The sequence below is a fragment of the Muntiacus reevesi genome, chromosome 3 (assembly GCF_963930625.1).
Source record: "Muntiacus reevesi chromosome 3, mMunRee1.1, whole genome shotgun sequence".
Classification (NCBI taxonomy): Eukaryota; Metazoa; Chordata; class Mammalia; order Artiodactyla; family Cervidae; genus Muntiacus; species Muntiacus reevesi.
Window position 1 is genome coordinate 76,753,945 of NC_089251.1, and position 20,074 is coordinate 76,774,018.

At 38.1% G+C, this 20,074-nt stretch overlaps 1 protein-coding gene across 2 annotated transcripts in view; it reads left to right on the forward strand.

Moving 5' to 3' along the window:
* THADA (THADA armadillo repeat containing) overlaps nt 1–20,074 on the forward strand; it is a 325,428-nt gene that overhangs the window by 4,937 nt on the left and 300,417 nt on the right. For both annotated transcript variants that reach the window (XM_065929363.1, XM_065929364.1), the window contains exons 4-14: nt 199–329; nt 5,122–5,273; nt 5,391–5,423; nt 5,667–5,715; nt 8,975–9,156; nt 11,336–11,430; nt 12,731–12,951; nt 13,923–14,620; nt 16,301–16,452; nt 17,589–17,744; nt 18,615–18,737. In XM_065929363.1, the coding sequence (XP_065785435.1) occupies nt 199–329; nt 5,122–5,273; nt 5,391–5,423; nt 5,667–5,715; nt 8,975–9,156; nt 11,336–11,430; nt 12,731–12,951; nt 13,923–14,620; nt 16,301–16,452; nt 17,589–17,744; nt 18,615–18,737 (1,992 nt within the window). The remainder of the gene's footprint in view (nt 1–198; nt 330–5,121; nt 5,274–5,390; nt 5,424–5,666; nt 5,716–8,974; nt 9,157–11,335; nt 11,431–12,730; nt 12,952–13,922; nt 14,621–16,300; nt 16,453–17,588; nt 17,745–18,614; nt 18,738–20,074) is intronic.

Here is a 20,074-nt window from a genome sequence, read left to right on the forward strand (position 1 = left end):
GGTGGGTCTAGAGGGTAAAGTGAGTGTTGGGGGTTTGGTTTAAAAAAGTTGATAAATATTGAAATAGGTGTTTAAAACAGTGTAGTGTGGAAAATATTACACATTAAAGTTGAGACTTAAAGTATTTGAATCCATGTTACTTTGCTATACTTGATATTAGAAAAAAATTACTGTAACTTTGAATTTTTTGGTTTCTAGATTGTGCCCTTACTGGAGAAGGCAAATAAAAATGGCACATGTGATCCCACTATTCGAAGTTGTTTGGATATTTTAGCGGGCATTTATCTTTCTTTGAATCTAAAAAATCCCTTGAAGAAAGTCTTGGCAAGGTAAGGAAGAAAAGAAGGCAGAGTTAGGCACTGTAAGTGTTCAGTCTGACCGAAAGTAGCTAGTATTGAAGGTTCCCTCTTTGGTAAAACTGAAATGAAATATATCACCTAGCAATTTCATTCTTACAGTTTTGTCTTTGTTTTGTTTTATTTGTTTATTCATTCATCATAATTCTTTAAAAATGTAAAAGGCTTCTTAGGTCACAGACCTTAAAAAAATAGGCTGTAGACTATAGTTTGCAGACTCCTGGTTTAGTATATTTACATGTAATGTAATTATTGGTTAAATTTAAACCTGTCACCCTATAGTTTTTTTTCCTCTCTGTTCTGTCTGTTTTTGTTTAAACATTTTAAATTACATAGGTAATATAGAAATATATGCTTAGTGTAAAAACTTAAAGCTGTATACAAGTACACAAAATAAAAAGTGAGCTTTCCATTGCACTATTTCTGGTCTATCTTTTTTCTTAGTAAAGGTTATCACTTAACATTTTGGTGTTTTTTTCTAGATCTTGTCTTTGGATTTAGTGTATGCATGCTTTTACATAAATGGGGTTATACTCTGGGTGTTTCTTTGTAGGTTATTCTTCACTAAAGAACGTCTTAGAGATATTTTCATGTCAGTGTAGTCTTTACTTTTTTTTGTTGTTGTTGTAGTTAAAAATCCCCCACATAACATAAAATTTACCACCCTAACCATTTTTGAGTGTACAGTTCAGTAGTGTTAACTGTATTCACATCATTATGCTGTGGATCTCTAGAATTTTTTCATCTTCTAAAACTGAAACTGTACTCACTAAACAAGAACTCCTTGTTTCCTTCTCTCCCTAGTCCCTGGCAACCACCATTATTCTTTCTGTTTCTATGGTTTTGATTATTTTAGTACCTTGTATAAGTGGAGTATTTGTACTTAGCTTTCTGTGACTGACTTGATGTCCTCAAGATTCACCCGTGTTGTAACACATGACAGCATTCCTTCCTTTTTTTTTTTTTTAATTTTTTTTTTCATTCCTTCCTTTTAAGGCTGATTAATTGTTGTGTTTATATAGCACATTGTCCATCCATTCACCTGCTGATAGAGATTTGGGTTGCTTCTTCCTCTTGACTGTTGTGAGCAGTGCTGCTTTTTGGACGTAGGTGTGCAAATATCTCTTAGAGATCCTGCTTTCAGTTCTTTTGGGTATATATGCAGAAATGGGATTGCTGAATATGGTAACTCTAGTTTTAATTTACCAAGGAACTTGGAGCAATTGTCCATATGGCTGCACTATTTTCCATTTCCATCAAAAGTCCTCATTCTTTCTAACAGCTATCAGTTCAGTTCAGTCACTCAGCTGTGTCCGACTCTGAGGCCCCATGAACTACAGCACGCAGGCCTCCCTGTCCATCACCAACTCCCAGAGTCCACCCAAACCCATGTCCATCGAGTCCATGATGCTATCCAACCGTCTTATCCTCTGTCATCCCCTTCTCCTCCTGCCCTCAATCTTTCCCAGCATCAGGGTCTTTTCCAATGAGTCAGCTCTTTGCATCAGGTGGCCAAAGTACTGCAATTTCAGCTTCAACATCAGTCCTTCCAATGAGCACCCAGGACCGATCTCCTTTAGGATGGACTGGTTGGATCTCCTTGCAGTCCAAGGGACTCTCAAGAGTCTTCTCCAACACCACAGTTCAAAAGCATCAATTTTTCAGCACTCAGCTTTCGTTATAGTCCAACTCTCACATCCATACATGACCACTGGAAAAACCATAGCCTTGACAAGACGTACCTTTGGTAAAGTAATGTCTCTGCTTTTTAATATGCTGTCTAGGTTGGTCATAACTTTCCTTCCAAGGAGTAAGCGTCTTTTAATTTCATGGCTGCAGTCACCATCTGCAGTGATTTTGGAGCCCAAAAAAATAAAGTCTGCCACTGTTTCCACTGTTTCCCCATCTATTTCCCATGAAGTGATGGGACCAGATGCCATGATCTTAGTTTTCTGAATGTTGAGCTTTAAGCCAACTTTTTCACTCTCCTCTTTTACTTTCATCAAGAGGCTCTTTAGTTCCTCTTCACTTTCTGCCATAAGGGTGGTGTCATTTGCACATCTGAGGTTATTGATATTTCTCCTGGCAATCTTGATTCCAGCTTGTGCTTTCTCCCGCCCAGCGTTTCTCATGATGTACTCTACATATAAGTTAAGTAAGCAGGGTGACAATATACAGCCTTGACGTACTCCTTTTCCTATTTGGAACCAGTCTGTTGTTCCATGTCCAGTTCTATCTGTTGCTTCCTGACCTGCATACAGGTCTCTCAAGAGGCAGGTCAGGTGGTGTGGTATTCCCATCTCTTTCAGAATTTTCCACAGTTTATTGAGATGCACAGGCTTTGGCATAGTCAATAAAGCAGAAATAGATGTCTTTCTGGAACGCTCTTGCTTTTTCAATGATCCAACAGATGTTGGCAATTTGATCTTTGGTTCCTCTGCCTTTTCTAAAACCAGCTTGAACATCTGGAAGTTCACGGTTCACGGATTGCTGAAGCCTGGCTTGGAGAATTTTGAGCGTTACTTTACTAGCGTGTGAGATGAGTGCAGTTGTGCAGTAGTTTGAGCATTCTTTGGCATTTCCTTTCTTTGGGATTGGAATGAAAACGGACCTTTTCCAGTCCTGTGGCCACTGCTGAGTTTTCCACATTTGCTGACAGATTGAGTGCAGCACTTTCACAGCATCATCTTTCAGGATTTGAAAGAGCTCAACTGGAATTCCATGACCTCCACTAGCTTTGTTCGTAGTGATGCTTTCTAAGGCCCACTTGACTTCACATTCCAGGATGTCTGGCTCTAGGTGAGTGATCACGCCATTGTGATTATCTGGGTCATGAAGATCTTTTTTACATAGTTCTTCTGTGTATTCTTGCCACCTCTTCTTAATATCTTCTGCTTCTGTTAGGTCCATACCATTTCTGTCCTTTATTGAGCCCATCTTTGCATGAAATGTTCCCTTGATATCTCTAATTTTCTTGAAGAGGTCTCTAGTCTTTCCCATTCTATTGTGTTCCTCTATTTCTTTGCATTGATCACTGAGGAAGGCTTTCTTATCTCTCCTTGTTATTTTTTGGAACTCTGCATTCAAATGGATATATCTTTCCTTTTCTCCTTTGCTTCTCACTTCCTGTCTTTTCACAGCTATTTGTAAGGCCTCCTCAGACAGCCAGTTTGCTTTTTTGCATTTCTTTTTCTTGGGGATGGTCTTGATTCCTGTCTCCTGTACAATGTCATGAACCTCCGTCCATAGTTCATCAGGCACTCTATCAGATCTATTCCCTTAAATCTATTTCTCACTTCCACTGTATAGTCGTAAGGGATTTGATTTAGGTCATACTTGAATTGTCTAGTGGTTTTAACCACTTTCTTCAATTTCAGTCTGAATTTGGCAATAAGGAGTTCATGATCTGAGCCACAGTCAGCTCCTGGTCTTGTTTTTGCTGACTATATTAGAGCTTCTCCATCTTTGGCTGCAAAGAATATAATCAATCTGATTTCGGTGTTGACCATCTGGTGTTGTCTGTGTGTAAAGTCTTCTCTTATGTTGTTGGAAGAGGGTGTTTGCTAACAGCTATAGATACTCCATAATATGGATGCACTGAAATTCATAAGTGCCATATTACATATTATTTAATCTCTTCTCCATTGGTAGATTGCTTTCAAGTTTTCATTATTCCAGCCATGCTACAGTGATACTCTTAATTGTGTATGTAATTTAATATGTGTATTTCTCTGCAATGAATTCCTTGAAGTGAAATTTCTTGACCAGATTTATGCCTATCAAAATTTTTGATAGGTATTGCTAAATTGTACTCAATATTCCTATTTTTCAATATTTTTTCCTTCCAGAAAAACTTTAGAATTGTTGACTCAATATTTTTAAAAATGTTAATTTAGATTAACTGTGGTAAAATTGGCATTATATTTAATTTATCAATTCAGTAGATTTTTACTGATTATCTACTATGTGTCAAGTATTCTTCTAGGCACTGGGGACACAGTGAATGAAACAGTCCATAATGGAGGTTATTTCTAAGAGGAAGATAGGAGATAGAAAATTAAGCAAGATATATAGGAATTAGAGGGATTGAGTGCTATGGATAAAGAAATAAAGCAGAGAAGTAGGAAATGGAGTACCAAGGATGGGGGAGGGCTACAGTTTAAAATCCAGTAGTCTTTTCAGCTGTCTTTGTTTAGTGTCATTGATAGGGTGATCTTTGAGATTGACCTGAAAGGGATGAGGAAATGATTAATGGGAAATAATCTTTGGGATATTTGAGAGAAGAGAATTCCAGGTGGAGGAAATAACAAGTACAAAGACTTTGGCATGTTGTTGGAATGGAGGAAGGCTGTGTAGCTAGAGCTAAGTGAACAAGGGTCAAGATGAACCAGAGAGATAATGGGGGCCCATATTGTGTAAAGTCTCATAAGCCATCGTAAGCACTTTGGCTACTGCATTGAGTGAGAAGGACTTTGTAGGATGGCTTTAGGCAGAGCAATAAATGGTGTTTTAGTAGTATCAGTCTGGCTGCTCTGTTGAGGTTGGTTAGTCCTTGGAAAGGGAGAGAAGCAGGTTGAAAACAGGAAGACCAGAGGAGAGATGATAGACCAAGGAGTTTCAGTGATAGTGGTGTGAAGTTGTTTTCTGATTGTATTTTGAAGGTATAGTTCAATATTTCTTCATTTGTAATTTTCTCTTCCCTCCCAACATTTCCTTGAACATACTCTAAGGTTGTCAAATTTTTAATATTTGATTCTTTTTCTAGCTCACTAAATGGCCTACCTGAATTTTTGCTAATTGAGGCTACGCAAAGTTTTACTTCTCGTCTTCAGGAAGAATTGAATACCAGTACTGATCTCTACTCTTACAGAAAAGTTATTGACAATATATCTTCCTGTATGGAGAACTTCGACTTGGGTAAGCTAGCTTTTTTCTAGTACTTTTTCTGGCTAACATCTGTCATTCCATCAGTGTTTTGAATGGTGTTAATTTTAGTTCTGAAACTCCTTACCAGTGTTAATTTTCTCCTCACAGGTAGATCAAGTGTTAATAATCTTCTTGAAAATGGTAAGTTCTATTTTATTTTATTCTGAGAGGTGACTGCTTGTATAAGTCATTTTGTAACTGATTCTTTTAAGGTTCTTGGCAGTAGGTGGAGTATTACAGATGATAAAGGTATATTATACTCCTTCCTTTTAAATTTCTACTTCTATGATATCATTTTAGGTAGCAATGATTTTAGTATTTTCTTGTGCTGAAGTCAGAGTTCACAGTTTTAAATTCTGATTTTTTATGTCCTTTTTGTTTCAGTGCTTCATTTTCTGCAGAAGAGTTTAATTGAAATCTCAGAAGAAAATAGGCAAGTGTTACATGTCTTCATGCTTGTGCATGTGCATATGCACATTTGCAGTTGTATATATATATATATTTTTTAATATATATTATCTTTGTACGGGCTTCCCTGGTGGCTGAGTGGTAAAGAATCTGCTTGCAATGTGGGAGCTGCAGGAGGCGCATGTCCTATACCTGGGTCGGGAAACCCCGCTGGAGGAGGGCATGGCAACCCACTCCAATAATCTTGCCTGGAGAATTCCATGGACAGAGGAGCCTGGTGGGCTACAGTCCATAGGGTCGCAAAGAGTCAGACACGACTGATGCGACTTAGCATGCACACACGCCTTGTCTTTGTACAAAGAAATTTTTAAGAATTTTTCTTTCCATCTTTCTTCATTAATATTAGATGTAATTATTTAAATTTATTTTTTGAGATTTGATATTTAATTTAAAAAAATCAAATAAGTTGTGAGAATAAATGAGAAAGAGAAGAGTTCTTTTCTTCACCTGAGTGTTTTTCATAGCATCCTGTTATTATTTCATGGATGGCATATGCTCTGTTATCTCTCTGAGGATATTAATAGTAGAGTTTTCTTTTTTTAAAGTTTTCGTATCTTTACATAGGTCTCTGTTTCTTTCAAGCTGCTTATTTGTTTGTGGCTTTTGGTCACTATGTTTGTTGCCAGAAGCTTTCCTTGGAAGTCTGGTAATCCTTGTCTGAGTGCTCATTTAAGACTGGGGCACTGATACTTGATTTGAACCTCCGTACGTATGGGTGGGGGCTTCCCTGGTGGCGCAGACAGTAAAGAAACCACCTGCAGTGCGGGAGACCTGGGTTTGATCCCTGGGTTGGGAAAATCCCCTGGAGGAGGGCATGGCAACCCACTTCAGTATTCTTTCTTGGAGAATCCCCACGGACAGAGGAACCTCGTGGGCTGCAATCCACAGGGTTGCAAAGAGTCGGAGATGGCTGAACGACTAAGCACACACACACGTATGGATGGGGTTGATTGTAGGCTTTATTGAAGTCTGGTCTAGCTGGACTGTTTCTTTGGGGAACCCTTGATGTCAGTATCTTGAGGTCTTTTTGCATGGGTAGTGGATTTGTCAAGGAAGAACCTTTCAAACCATTGACTTAATATTCTGGTTGCTGGGTGAGGGAATAAAGCTGAGATCTTGGCGTTTAGCATTTATTGTGCAGATATTTTCCTAATTCTCCTGCTTGCAATATGGTATCATTGCCTTAACTTTGTGTGTTTTCTTTCTGTCCAGTTGCTTGCTGTTTTACCTTCCTTAGAGGTAAAACCAAGGAATGTTTGCTAGCTGGGAGATATGGTCCAGAGTTGGCATTCTTCTTCAACAGACTTATAACCACTCTTCCTGTTTTCATCCCTACATTTTCCTTCATGTCAAGGAGCACCTGGTGGCAACAATTTTTTAGCCTTTAGGGGCTGCAAATCAGGTTGCTCTGGTTGTGTTCTCTGACTTAGGATTCAGAATCACTCTTGATTCTGTTAAGTCAGTTATCACTCATCCTTCTGCTACTAATGTTTTAGTATTGTCTTGTTGTCTGTTTGTTACCCTTGTGTATTTATGTCTTTTAGTGTTTTAAATCCCTTGGCTGTGGTTTAGGGAGGCTCTGAAGGGAGAGTAAAAGTTACACCTGTGTGCCATCTTTAACCCAAGATCTCTTTTGCCTTACGAGGAGCTCCTCATCCCCTTTTAGGCTTCTCTTTCTCTGCTCATCTCCTCAGTGTGAGTTCTGTCCTTTCCATTCTGTTTGTTTTGACTGCTTAGTATTGTCCACTTCTTTGGTGTCGGCTACATCGCTATACTTAGGATGCCCAGATTTATGACTCCAAGTTAGATCTCTTCTCTGAGTGGTAGACTCCTATAGTGGTTGTCTTCTGTACATCTCAACTTGGATGTTTTACAGGTGCCTCAGATTCGATGTATCCAAAAGAAAATTCACTGTCTTTTTATCTCTTCCCCAAACCCCTGGTAGCCTCTATTCTACTTTCTGTCTCTTTGAATTCTGGATACCTCAAATAAATAGAATACAGTATTTGTCTTTTTTTGTCTGACTTATTTATAATGTTTTAAAGGTTAATCTCTGTTGTAACTTGTTTCAGAATTTCACTCCTTTTTATGGTGAAGTCATATTCCATTGTATGCATAGACCACATTTTGTTTATGCATTTACTTGTTGATAAACATTTGGGTTGTTTCTGCCTTTTGGCTAATGTGAATAATGCTGCTGTAAACATTGATGTATAAATAACAGTTTGAATCTCTACTTTCAGTTCTCTTGGCGTATACTTAGAAGTAGAATTGCTGGATCATATAAATATTCTCTGTGTAACTGTTTGAAGAACCCCCAAACCGTTTTCCCTGATTTTTCTTTTAATATCACTCTTGCATTCTGCTATGTTGAGAATAGGCTGCGAGTAGCAGGCATAGAAGCTGGGAGACTAGTTCAGAGACTCTGGCAGTAACAGTGAGAGAGAGATGGGAGTGGCTGGGAGTTATTTTGAAGGTAGAACCACAGGATTATTTTACAGATAGGTTGAGTGGGGAAGGAGTCAAGGATAATTGCTTTTTCTGTAGGATAGAGATTCTAGCAGGTGGAGCGAGTGTGGAGTTGCAGGTAAGTTCATGTAGCTTGAAATGTGTGTCAGACATCCAGGTGAAGATATTGAACAGAAAGTTGTACATACAAGTCTGGAATTAGGAAGAGAGGTCTGGGCTAGAGATGAAAATTGGGGAATTGTCAGCACTAGATTGTAATTTAAAGCTTTTGAGCTAAATAAGCTCAGCATCAAGGGAGTGAATTTAGATGGACAGAAGACGTAAGAACTGAGTTGTGGCGAAATCTAATGTAAGGACGTCAGGGAGAAGAGGATGAATTAGCCATGTTATCTCAGAAGCATGAAAAAAGTGAAATAGAAAATCTGAGAGCATTTTGGAAGTCAGGTCAAGGAAATTGTAAAGTTAGGGAGTATTCAGATTTTAAAATTGTGTCATTTATTCTTAATTTGTTATTTTTACTCTTGAAGAAATGAAGTTCGTCATTAGCTGAGAAAAAGGGAAAATTTTGAGCTAAAAGAGTGTCAAAAGTTTGCAATAAATGTCTACATAGTTGAATATTTGTGGGAATGGAAAAAAGAGGCATAGATGTTGATTATAATCTAAAATCAATTTTGGCTGTTTGATGAGGAATTATTTTGGTGTGAAAGAGGTTACATTTTGACTTTTCTTTTGTTGTAATGTCTTTGCTGTTGTAGAAAATTGGCTGGAAATCATATTGTTCAAACGCAGCTGATGAATGACTTGTTGGTGAGCATTAGAGTTTCCGTGATGTTAGTACAGAAAGTACAGGGCTCCCAGAGACTTCATTTGACGAACTCTCCTACCTGGCAAAGTATGTGTGGACTGCTGAGTATGTTTGCCAACTTCTTAAGTGATGGTAAGTGTAAAACATACAAATAATGATTATAATTGAGTGTTCATCAGTTTTCACTTCTAATGGTATGAGATATTCAATACTTAGCTGTGATAATAGAACTTCCTTTCCCTCAGCCCCTCAAAGTGGGGAAAGAGCCTGGATGATAAGGTTTTAGTACTTTTTGTCTTTCAAAGATACCAGTTCAGCTTATCAGGATAACACTGCATGACTTTTCTAAATGTGTGTGTGTATGTATGTGCATGTGTGTATTGTATACAAAGCAGAAAACTTAACAACCTTAGTGTTGAAAAGCCACAGACTTTAAAAAGTGAAAGAAAATTCTTGAGAAATTTCCAAATTTGAAAGTAAGGTCTGGAAAGTTTAGTGTAACCCATACCTTTTTCCTTAGCAGCAGATGCTTCCTTCAAATAACGCCCGTGGTTATTGTGGGGGTCATTCTTCCTCCTTATGTCTCATGTTGATTCTGTCCATATGATCTGTACCACTGGGAAACCAAGTGAATTAATGAGAGAAAATGTCCTTTTTTTTTTTTTTTAAAAGTATTTCAACCAAGAAGCTGAAATGATAGAATTAGAATATCACCATTCTGTACCCAGAGAAGGCAATGGCACCCCACTCCAGTATTCTTGCCTGGAAAATCCCATGGATGGAGGGGCCTGGTAGGCTGCAGTCCATGGGGTTGCTAAGAGTCGGACATGACTGAGCAACTTCACTTTCACTTTTCACTTTCATGCATTGGAGAAGGAAATGGCAACCCACTCCAGTGTGCTTGCCTGGAGAATCCCAGGGATGGGGGAGTCTGGTGGGCTGCTGTCTGTGGGGTTGCACAGAGTCGGACATGACTGAAGCGACTTAGCAGCAGCAGCAGCAGCAGCAGCAGCATTCTGTAACTCCCAGTGACTTGAGATGGGCATTAAGCATCAACGGCTGTTAACATTACAGGAGGAGACAACCAGATAACACGTGCCTCTTGCTTTGAGGTCTTGATTTTACCACTTGTAGTTTTTCCCAAAGGGATTGAACTTGGGATTGATCCATCTCTCAGTCACCCGCCAGTTTGCAGGAATTACAGAGGACAGAAGAATGTGTTGAATTGCACTAGGGGTAAACAAACATCCAGATTGTAGGAAACTGTACAGGTTAAAAGGCCAGAGTTCTTCAACAGAAATTATAACAAGAAGAAAAGGTCGAAGGGGGCACCTGTAGATTAAAGGACATGTCATATTTGTTTAAATGGATGAAACATCTCTGCCTTTCTGCTTTGCTGTCTTCAGTATGTTGACTTTCATCCACGTATTTGTTGTTTCATGGTTACTATGTGACTGCTCTATCTCCAGACCTCTTGTCTGTATTTAGGGCAGGAAACAGGACCAGTTACATCTTTATCTTTAATCTGAAAGAAAAAAATTAGCCAAAAGATTTCTACTTATATTCCATTGGCCTGAATCATCCTCTGGTACCTTCAGTTTTAATGAAGATTGAGCAAACAGGTAGCCCGTCTTTGCCTGGGCACATGGATGTCCCAATCCAAGTCAGAGTTGTTAACAACTGTGGGATGAAGGGCAGAATGAATTTTTGGAAGTTCGTTTATAGTAGCTGTTCGTAATTCTTACTCCATGTTGAATAATCCACTGTATTGTATACTTTCTTACAAACCCAGAGGCTAATAGATAATGAAAAGTATGCCAGCATTGTTTGGTTACATTGGGTACAGTGCCAGTGAGAGCAGAATTTGTAATTAGTGCTGATGTAGGCCATTTACACAAGCCTGAAATCACTTTCAGAAAAAGTAATGTACATGGGAGTTGAGATGTACAGGCAGCAGTGGAAGAGGGGGGCCAGGAGGTACTGCTGGGGCATGTGCTGGGAGACAGTAAATGGAGAGGAAGAGAATGGATGTCTGGATTGAGTATTTCTGTGCTGGGCATAAAAGCCTTTATGTTCATTATCTATTTCAACCTTACAACAATTGTGTCAGATATAGTTATTTTTTCCCCAATTTATGGAAGAGAAAACAGTCCCTGGGAAGTAAAATAACTTAACCTAGGCTTATTCACCTAGTAAGTGGTCAAGCTAGAAATTGCACCCTGTACTCTCTGGCCCCACAGCATGTGTTCTTTCTATTACACCACAGTATCTATCATCATTTAATACATGCTTTCTGCTTTTTTGCAAATAGATGGTCTCTTACAGACAATTCAGAGTACTTCTGGATTAGCTGTTATTCTTTTTATTAAGGCTATGTTTCATCCACCTGAAAAGATTCCTGATTTGGTAAGTGCATGTCCTTTTTAGAATTGTACTTTGTTGATAGTTAAACATGTTTTAAAAATATTTATAAAGAAGTGAAATAAAACATTTTTTTCATAGTCTTTCTGATCACCCTTTTCTCTTATAATGAGTGACAGTCTCGGGACTTCCCTGGTAGTCCAGTGGTTCAGAGTCTACTTTGCAATGGAGGGGACATGGGTTCAATCCCTGACTGGGGAACTAAAGATCCCACGTGCCAAGGAGCAGCCAAGCCCACACACTGCAACTGCTGAGCCTCCATGCCATAACTAGAGAGCCCATGAGCCTCAACGCAAGATCCTGCATGATTCAACTCAGACCCAACGCAGCCACATAAATAATAAGGAAAATAAGTGACAGTTTCACAAATTTGGATAAAGCAGAAAGAAGGCAATAATAGTCACGTGTAAATCCATCTCATGGAGATAATCATTGTCAACATTTTGGGGTGTATATCCTCGTTTTTTTCTAGTGTTGTTTTCAGTTCCATCTCTCAGTATCATAAAAGATATTTATAACATTAAAATTATACAGATGGAGAAGGAAGTGCCAACCCACTCCATTATTCTTGCCTGAAAAAGTCCATGGACAGAGGAGCCTGGTGGGCTGCAGTCCATGGGGTTACATGACTGAGCACTCATGCATGAGGAGGATGGAGGGAAATGGGTTGGTAGCAATAACCTGGAGGAACTGGAAAAAAAATTACACAGAGATTGATGTATAGGTATATTTGGTAATAACTTTTTGGTAAATATGTTGTTTTTCTTAAGACTAACCCAGATATTGCACTAGAATCAGTTAGTTGTTCAGTGAATTTGATTATATGGAAAGTATAAGTTCATAATTTGGGCCATAATTCTTGGATTTAGTACTAGCAGTATTTTTTTCTTATGGAGGAAACTTATTTTAGTTCTTTACTAAGAGCAAATTTACTTTATGCAAAATAGATGTGTACTGTTTTATGAGCTCACACAAAGTAGGATGAAGTTTAAAAATTCTAATTTCTCAAACCACCTCTAAAAACAGCATTAGTAAGTACACTCATCCACCTGCAGGTGGCAATGTGTTGTGCTCTACCAGTACATTCAGACCAGCAAAATGGTTCATATACTTAGATTTAATTTTTTTCCTTTTGATAATTTAAACTCTTGTGGCTTTTTGCCTTTAGGTTCAGCTGTTTTTCCTAGGATGTTTCAGGGGAGAGAGCATTTTGGATTTATATCTTGAAGTATCTCTGGAAAGTTTTAGAGGCTTTATGTGTATCAGCTCTGTTGTATTTTTGCAGATAAGCAGTGTACTTCTCCGTTCCGTGGACCCCACCAGCGCCCCTGAGTGGCTTTTGAGCTGCTGCAAGAGCCTTTGTTGTGCTGATGTTCCCCCCTCAGCTCTCCTCTTCCTGTGTCAGGGGACACTCACTATGTTGGATTGGCAGGAGGGCAGGATGGGCCCCAGTGGGGAGGCCCTGCTCTTGAATACTGTGCATGTTTTGTTCACCTTGAGCTCACAGTGAGTTTTGTCTCATATTTTGCTTTGCTTGTCAGACGTTTATAAGATGGCAGCTAAGTTAACTTGCTTAGTAATTCAGTGAACAGTGGTCAGAGTAATCTTAAATTAAAAGGGAGACATGTGTAGAGAATGAAGTGGGTGTGAAAGTAGAACAGGAGAAGATGGGATGATGGAACAGAGAGAGAGAAATTTTAGTGGAGGTTAACTTGTGACAATTTGTTACACTAATTTTAGCATTCAGTCTCTTATGTAAGCATTTTTAAAAACCATAAATATTTCTATATGAATAATGTTTTGAGTTTATGAATAACTTCAACATAGGTAGTTCAGTTTGATCCTCATATTTCTGATAGATAGGATAGGAAACCCAATCCATTGAATGGGTAAAATGAAGCTTAGCAAAGTAAATGCTTACCTGACAGCATATTACCTACAAACACCCAAGCCAGAACTGTAATGAGGTCTCTGACTTCATCGGATTGTACTTTGTGTGTGTTTTTTTTAATGTAAGTTATGTACATTTTAAAGCCATTGTAACAGCTTTATTGAGGTATAATTTACATTCCATACAATTCACCTACTTAAATTGTGCAATTTCAGTTATTTTTCTTCAGTATATTTATAGGGTTGTACAACTCTCACCATAATCAACTTTAGAATAATTTCATTTACCCCCAGAGAAACCTGATTCACTCTAATTTTCCCCCCTCCCTGGCCCCTGAGTACATTTTTAAACACCTGTGAAACCATCACCACAATTGAAATAATGAATCAAGTTTCTTTGGATGATTTTTTGGATTAGCTTTTTCAAAATAGAAGGATTTGAGATTTGTTTTGGCTGTGTTGTATTTTTGTTGTAAATATAATGATAATTCAATTTTATGATCATTATATTTTTAAGGTCTAAATGATTATAAAATTAGACTCCTTTCATTTGTCAGTTTATACTAATGTGCCTCATTTTTCTTCAGGATCAAGGAGTCAACTCTGGAAATGTTTCTGTCTAGGATTTTGGCATCTTGGACTAATTCAGCTATACAAGTCCTTGACTCAAGTTCCCCAGGCCTAAAGGACAGCCTGAATGGGAATGCAGATGTGGTTAGGAGGCTTTTGGACTATGTCTATACCCACTGGGAACATCCACTGGATGCTTTGAGACACCAAACTAAAATCATATTCAGAAATATTCTCCAAATGCACCAGCTCACTGTAAAAGAGTCAGGTTCAGATTTGTCTGCTGACCGTTTCATTTTTGAGCTGACTGAGAGTCTTTTGCAGTTGGAATGGCATAGTAAAGGGAAGTACTCATGCCTCGGTTGTTTAGTAGACTTCATAGGAATTGAGCATATTTTGGCATTAGCTAAAACCATTCCATCACAAATCTTAGAGGTGATGGGGGACCAGTCTTTGGTGCCTTATGCAAGCGACCTCTTGGAAACCATGTTTAAAAATCATAAGAGTCGTTTGAAATCCCAGGCTGTCGACAGCACTTGGATTGACAAGTGGCATGAGACTTGGGTTTCTCCTCTCCTTTGTGTACTGTGTGAAGGAAATCTGGATCAGAAATCTTATGTGATTGATTATTACTTGCCAAAATTACTGAATTGCAACCCTGAGAGCTTAAGCTACATGGTAAAGATTCTTCAGACTTCTGCTGATGCTAAAACTGGTAAGAAAATGAATTTTTTGTTTTAGTAATTTCTAGTTAGGCTGCTTAAATAGAGGTACCTAGGCAGATGTTGGCCATATTCAAATTTTAATATTACCATGTCTATAAATAGTAAAGGAGGATATTAAAGATAGAAATTTTGTATTGAAATGAATGTTCCTATATCCAGCTGAATAGGTTTTTTGGCTAACGTCATTTCTGCAAGCTAAAGATTGATTGCATTTATGATTATGGGGTTTTCTTATTACTAGGTTTTAATTCATTTTACCAAGTTTTTATTATTTGGTTGTCAGCCTGAAGTAGATGTTTGTGTGTTTTATATAATTTACTTATTCAGTTGGTTGAAGTAGTAATTACAAATTGGTGTAGGCAAGGTTAAAGACAGGTAAATTAGCAGTAGTAAGTGATTTCCTCGTCTTTCCTTGTCTCTAGGAAAGAGAGAAAAATTTAGAAGCATGACCTCAGGAAAAAGCTCTCTCTGGCTATTGAGAATAAGTATAAACATCCCACTGGAATTCAGTAGCTTTGTTTTTGTTTTTCAAAGTTTGCTTTTTATTATTAAAAAATTATCCATTTCTTTCATTTTCATAAGAAAATTTTGGTAACTTTTCCGTCATCATTAAGCACAGAGAAAGAATCCTCAGTATACTATTTTCACTATTAACTTTAATTCATTAGTAACCAAATCTTTGTTAAAGGTAGTGATGGGATATCTAGCCTGCTAAATTAATTTATTTAGCTTCCCAAAGAATTCAGTAACTTTGAAGAAATTGCATTAGAGCATAATTTAGTAATTAGTGTATAAAACAATGATCCTGATTAATCATGTAAATCTTACATTTATTATATTCTATTTAATGCAGCAGGAATAGGTACCCTGCATCACATTTTAAAGTTATTTCCAAATAAAATTTGAGTTATTCTTTCAATCCTTTAAAGAAACCATGAGATAGCTGGAAGATTTGATTCCTGTACACAGAAAAGAGCCATTATTTATAATCTTTATCAATGATCCCTCTTGCATTTTTGAGAAACCATCTAAAGCTGAGGATCCATGAGTCTGTTCTGAAGCTACACAGTCTTTATATTAAATCAAGGTCTCCTGTTAGCCCAGAGCTCCCTGTCCTCTTAGTAACAGCTGACGTCCTGGCCTCTGAAAGCATCAGGGTCTTTGTGATCTCTTTTTATCTTCTTTACTAAGAAGACACAGTAACTCCAAAATATACAGAGAGGTTCAGTGTTTGTTTTTAGAGAAATAATGGTGTTTAGCGACAGAAGTGTTTTTCTTATTTTTGGCTGAAAATCATTTTAGTTTTTTTTATTGTTTTAAATATTTCTGATTAAATTAAACTTGATTTTTTTTTTCCCCTGATTAACTTTCTGGTTTATTTTCTGTCAAGGAAAAGGTAAAAGGATAAGCAAAAAATTATGATTTCTTAAAGTTAACAATAAGTGGATTCAATTTACAGAAATCATTGACATAAGACCTATTTAATCCTTTTAAATAATGATTTTATAATAGGAACATTAATTAATGTTAGAGTTTAGCTAAAAATAAATTTTTACTTCATGAAATAACAGTGTTAATGGGAAACATGGGGATTGTTGAAGTTGTTAATAGCACAGTGGTGGTCTTTGTTGCTGTATTTTTGAGACAACAGTAATCTTTTCCATCCTTAGGATCTTGTGACAGCAGAGGGGCTTTGGGAGCTTTGATGGCTTGTCTAAGAACAGCTCGAGCTCATGGACATCTTCAGTCTGCAACTGATGCCTGGAGGGACCTTGTGTCCAGCACAAGAATAAAGCAAGGCTTAATTCACCAGCACTGCCAAGTAAGTAAACAGTGTAACTGGGAATTCATACATGCAGTAGATCCCTGATTCATTTATTCCTTTATTAATAGCAGTGCAATATGGAAGCCCCCAACATTATGCCCACACTGTTTTAAGGGCTCCATAAGAAGGATGTGAAGCGTGTAGACATTGCACTTGGGCTACTTAAAGTTTAGTTTAGGGAATAAGAAAACCTGCGTAAGACAACTGGAAAGTCTTTTAAAAGACAGCACAAGTATATCTTTATGCATAAGAACTTGGAAAGCTTAGAAGAAGAGACTCGTCTGAGTATAGGTGATGGTTGAGTAGGAAAGTGATAAATGTGATTCGAGGCAGGGAAGCCCTGGTGCCCACTCGTACTGGGAGGACGCAAGTAAACCAGGACTGGAGGGTGACTAAGGACATTGTTTGGCGAGAATGGAGTACTTTGTCCATTTTACGGATGCACCCGGTGCTGGGGCTGAAGACTTCGGGTTCTATCCAGTTGGTACCTGGGAGCCAGAGTCACTGCACCTTTAGCCAGGAAAGTGGCATGAATGGAAACAGAGATGAATTTTCAGAGTGGGAGCAAAAAACCCAGTGAGAAGTTCATAACAATAATAGGAGAGTGAAGTGATGTGGTCCTGGGGCAGAATGGTCACTGAGGAAAAGGAATGTAGTTAAGCATTACTGTGGAATAAGAATCTTTAAGATTTTTAACTTTTATAAATACTCAGTTTATACATTTAATGAAATAATTTTATAAGAAGTAACATAGAATCTTTGGGATTATAGGACCTTTCTGAAATGCATGTATGTACACTGAGATTTATCTTTCTTTTCTTTTTGATACCTTGTGTAAATAATTAAACATGTCAAGTGGTTTAGGATTTGCTTATGTCTTTGGGGCTTCCATAGTGGCTCAGATGATAAAAAAATCTGCCTGCAATGCAGGAGACCCAGGTTTGATCCCTGAGTCGGGAAGATCCCCTGGAGAAGGAAATAGCTACCCACTCCACTATTCTCGCCTGAAAAAGTCCATGGGCAGAGGAGCCTGGCAAGCTAGAGTGCATAGGGTCTCATACAGTTGGACACAGCTGAGCAACTAACACTTACGTCATTGAAAAATGAACATCTTATTCTTTGGTGTATTTTAGGTACGGATCGATACGTTAGGCTTGCTTTGTGAAAGTAATCGAAGCACAGAAATTGTCTCCACAGAAGAAATGCAGTGGATCCAGTTCTTTATCACATACAATCTTAACAGTCAGTCTCCAGGAGTGCGACAACAGATTTGTTCTCTTCTTAAAAAGGTAAAATTTCTCTTCAGAAAGTGTAGGAAAGTGGTAAACTTTGCCCTGAAAATTATTTTTCAAAAGAGCCCAAATTTGGGGAGAGCGTGGGAAGAAGGGTCAAGGAATTGGACTACCAGAGCTCTTCATGGCACTTCTGTGAATTGCTTGTTCTGTGATCCAGTTGAGTTTACATTTGGGCTTAAAATCCAGAGTGAAAAAAGTCCATTCACTTTGGTGTAATAAATCAACCTTGAACTCTTTTTTTGAAAGGAAAAAAAAATCTAGCACTAGAGTTTTCAGTGTGTAAAGAAAAACACTTTAATTTTTTGGCCGTACCTCATGGCATTTGGGGTTTTTGTTCCCTAACCAGGGATCAAACCTGTGCCCCTTGCAGTGGAAGCATGGAGTCTTAACCATGGGGCCACTGGGAAGTCCAGGGTGTAAGGTATTGTAAGAAAACTTTAGTAAGAAGAGGAAGGATGTCCTTGTATTTTTATCGTTTCTATAAGTGCCTTTAGTAATGGTCTTTATTGAATCATTCAGCTTAAATTAATCACCTGAAATGTTTCTGAGGTGAAGAGTTGGTAGAGGATAGAAGTGAGTAAACCTCTTCATCTTTAGGTTCACGTTGACCTAAGGGAAATAGGAGAACTGTGGTTTAATGACTGTGTATTCTGATTTGCAGTAATGCTTGAGTTTTTGGTTTTAAAAATGTAAATGTTAATTTTCTGTCAGAAAGAAACACTGTGGTAAATACTAAGAGTTTGAAAAGCAGTACTCCCCTTGCCTGAAGTTTTAGTCGGAAAAATTTAGAAAGTTCTTTGCCTTTCAAGCTGGTATTTCAGGTTAATGTGGCTCACATACACTTCATTTTTCTTTTTCTCAAAGTTGTTTTGTAGGATACAGGAAGGCTCTCAGGTACTTTATAAACTGGAGCAAAGTAAATCCAAACATGAACCAGGAAATGAGTCAACCAGACAAGACCCTTCTGTTTCTTTACAGCAGTATAAGGTAGGTGATTTCCAGACATACAGATTTTTAAGACACCTGAAACAATTTTGCATCTACATTAAAGAGAAATAACACTCGTGCTGAGTAGTATTTCTGTGCTTTTTTCCTTCAGGCTGGGTTTTACATATTCCTACTGGTGCTTTGTTACTTCTCTTAAGATAGCCTGAGTTGTGGAACCAGTGCTGGACTTGAAGGCTGTTACAGAATAACATTAACGGGCTAACCTTGATATTTGACAACTTATGTGAGCCAGATAAATTTAGTACTTTTTGTAAAAGGTAATTGCAGCCCTGACTCCTCCACCCCCTCCCCAAGGAAGAGGACTGTTGTGTCTGGACCTGTTGCCCCTATCATCCTTACATGAAAGTGGCTTGACGTTTGTGATTCCTGACCCACGGTCCGGTGACCGGGGTTCCTCTCTATCCTGTTCTGAAGTGGGCTTGAAGAATAGGACTGGATTTTAGGGCACTGGAGTTAATGACCTGGATGGAACCCCAGATATAGCAGCTGTAGTCTGGGCCAGGGTTCTGTTTGTGTCCATCAGAAGAGAATGAACTTTTCAGTGGTTTCTTACTCCAGATTTGTCCTCTCAGAAGCAGATGCATATTTTCTCCTAAGACCCAGATAGAGGACAGAGCTCACCTGTTTTATTTCATTTAGGGAAACAGGTATAATAAATGGTATAGTGGAACCATGACATACTCACTCATCTACTTAAGGTTAAACATTATCTAAAGAAGAATATTCCCATACAGAGATTGAAATTAACTTCGTCTTTGTAAAATCTGAACAACAAAAGTTAAGAAAGTCATAATCTGAACTTGATGGACATGAATTTACTCACAATTCTGCCACTGACCACTTGGCTTACCTTAATGAGTCTATAAGTGGGATGAATAATCTCTCTAAAAAGGTTGGTTTTGAGGATTAAACAGGAATGCTGTCTGTAAACTCTAAATCACACTGTGTGTGGAGCAGTTATTTTTTAGTCCTTCAGAAGCACATCTCTTTTGCTTCCTTTTTGCAAGGAATAAAATGACATTTGTGAAATGTCAATTAGGTACTTAGAAACACAAAACCAATTTTGTGGATGACATTCTGAATTTTTGTGTATGTGCAGTTTCTTAGTTTGTGCTTTTGAAAACCAGTCCTTCAGAGTCTTGATCTGAGTCAATCTCCTAGTTCTGCCATTTTCTCCCAATGGTAGACTCTTGTGGCTTTTGAAGGTTGCAACTTTGGAGCTGTTTTATGATCATCATTAGAATAGTGGGTGTTGTGTGCAGTGTCTGGTAGATTCTGCTAATCAACAAACTAATTGCTGTGGGAGAAGAGGAGGC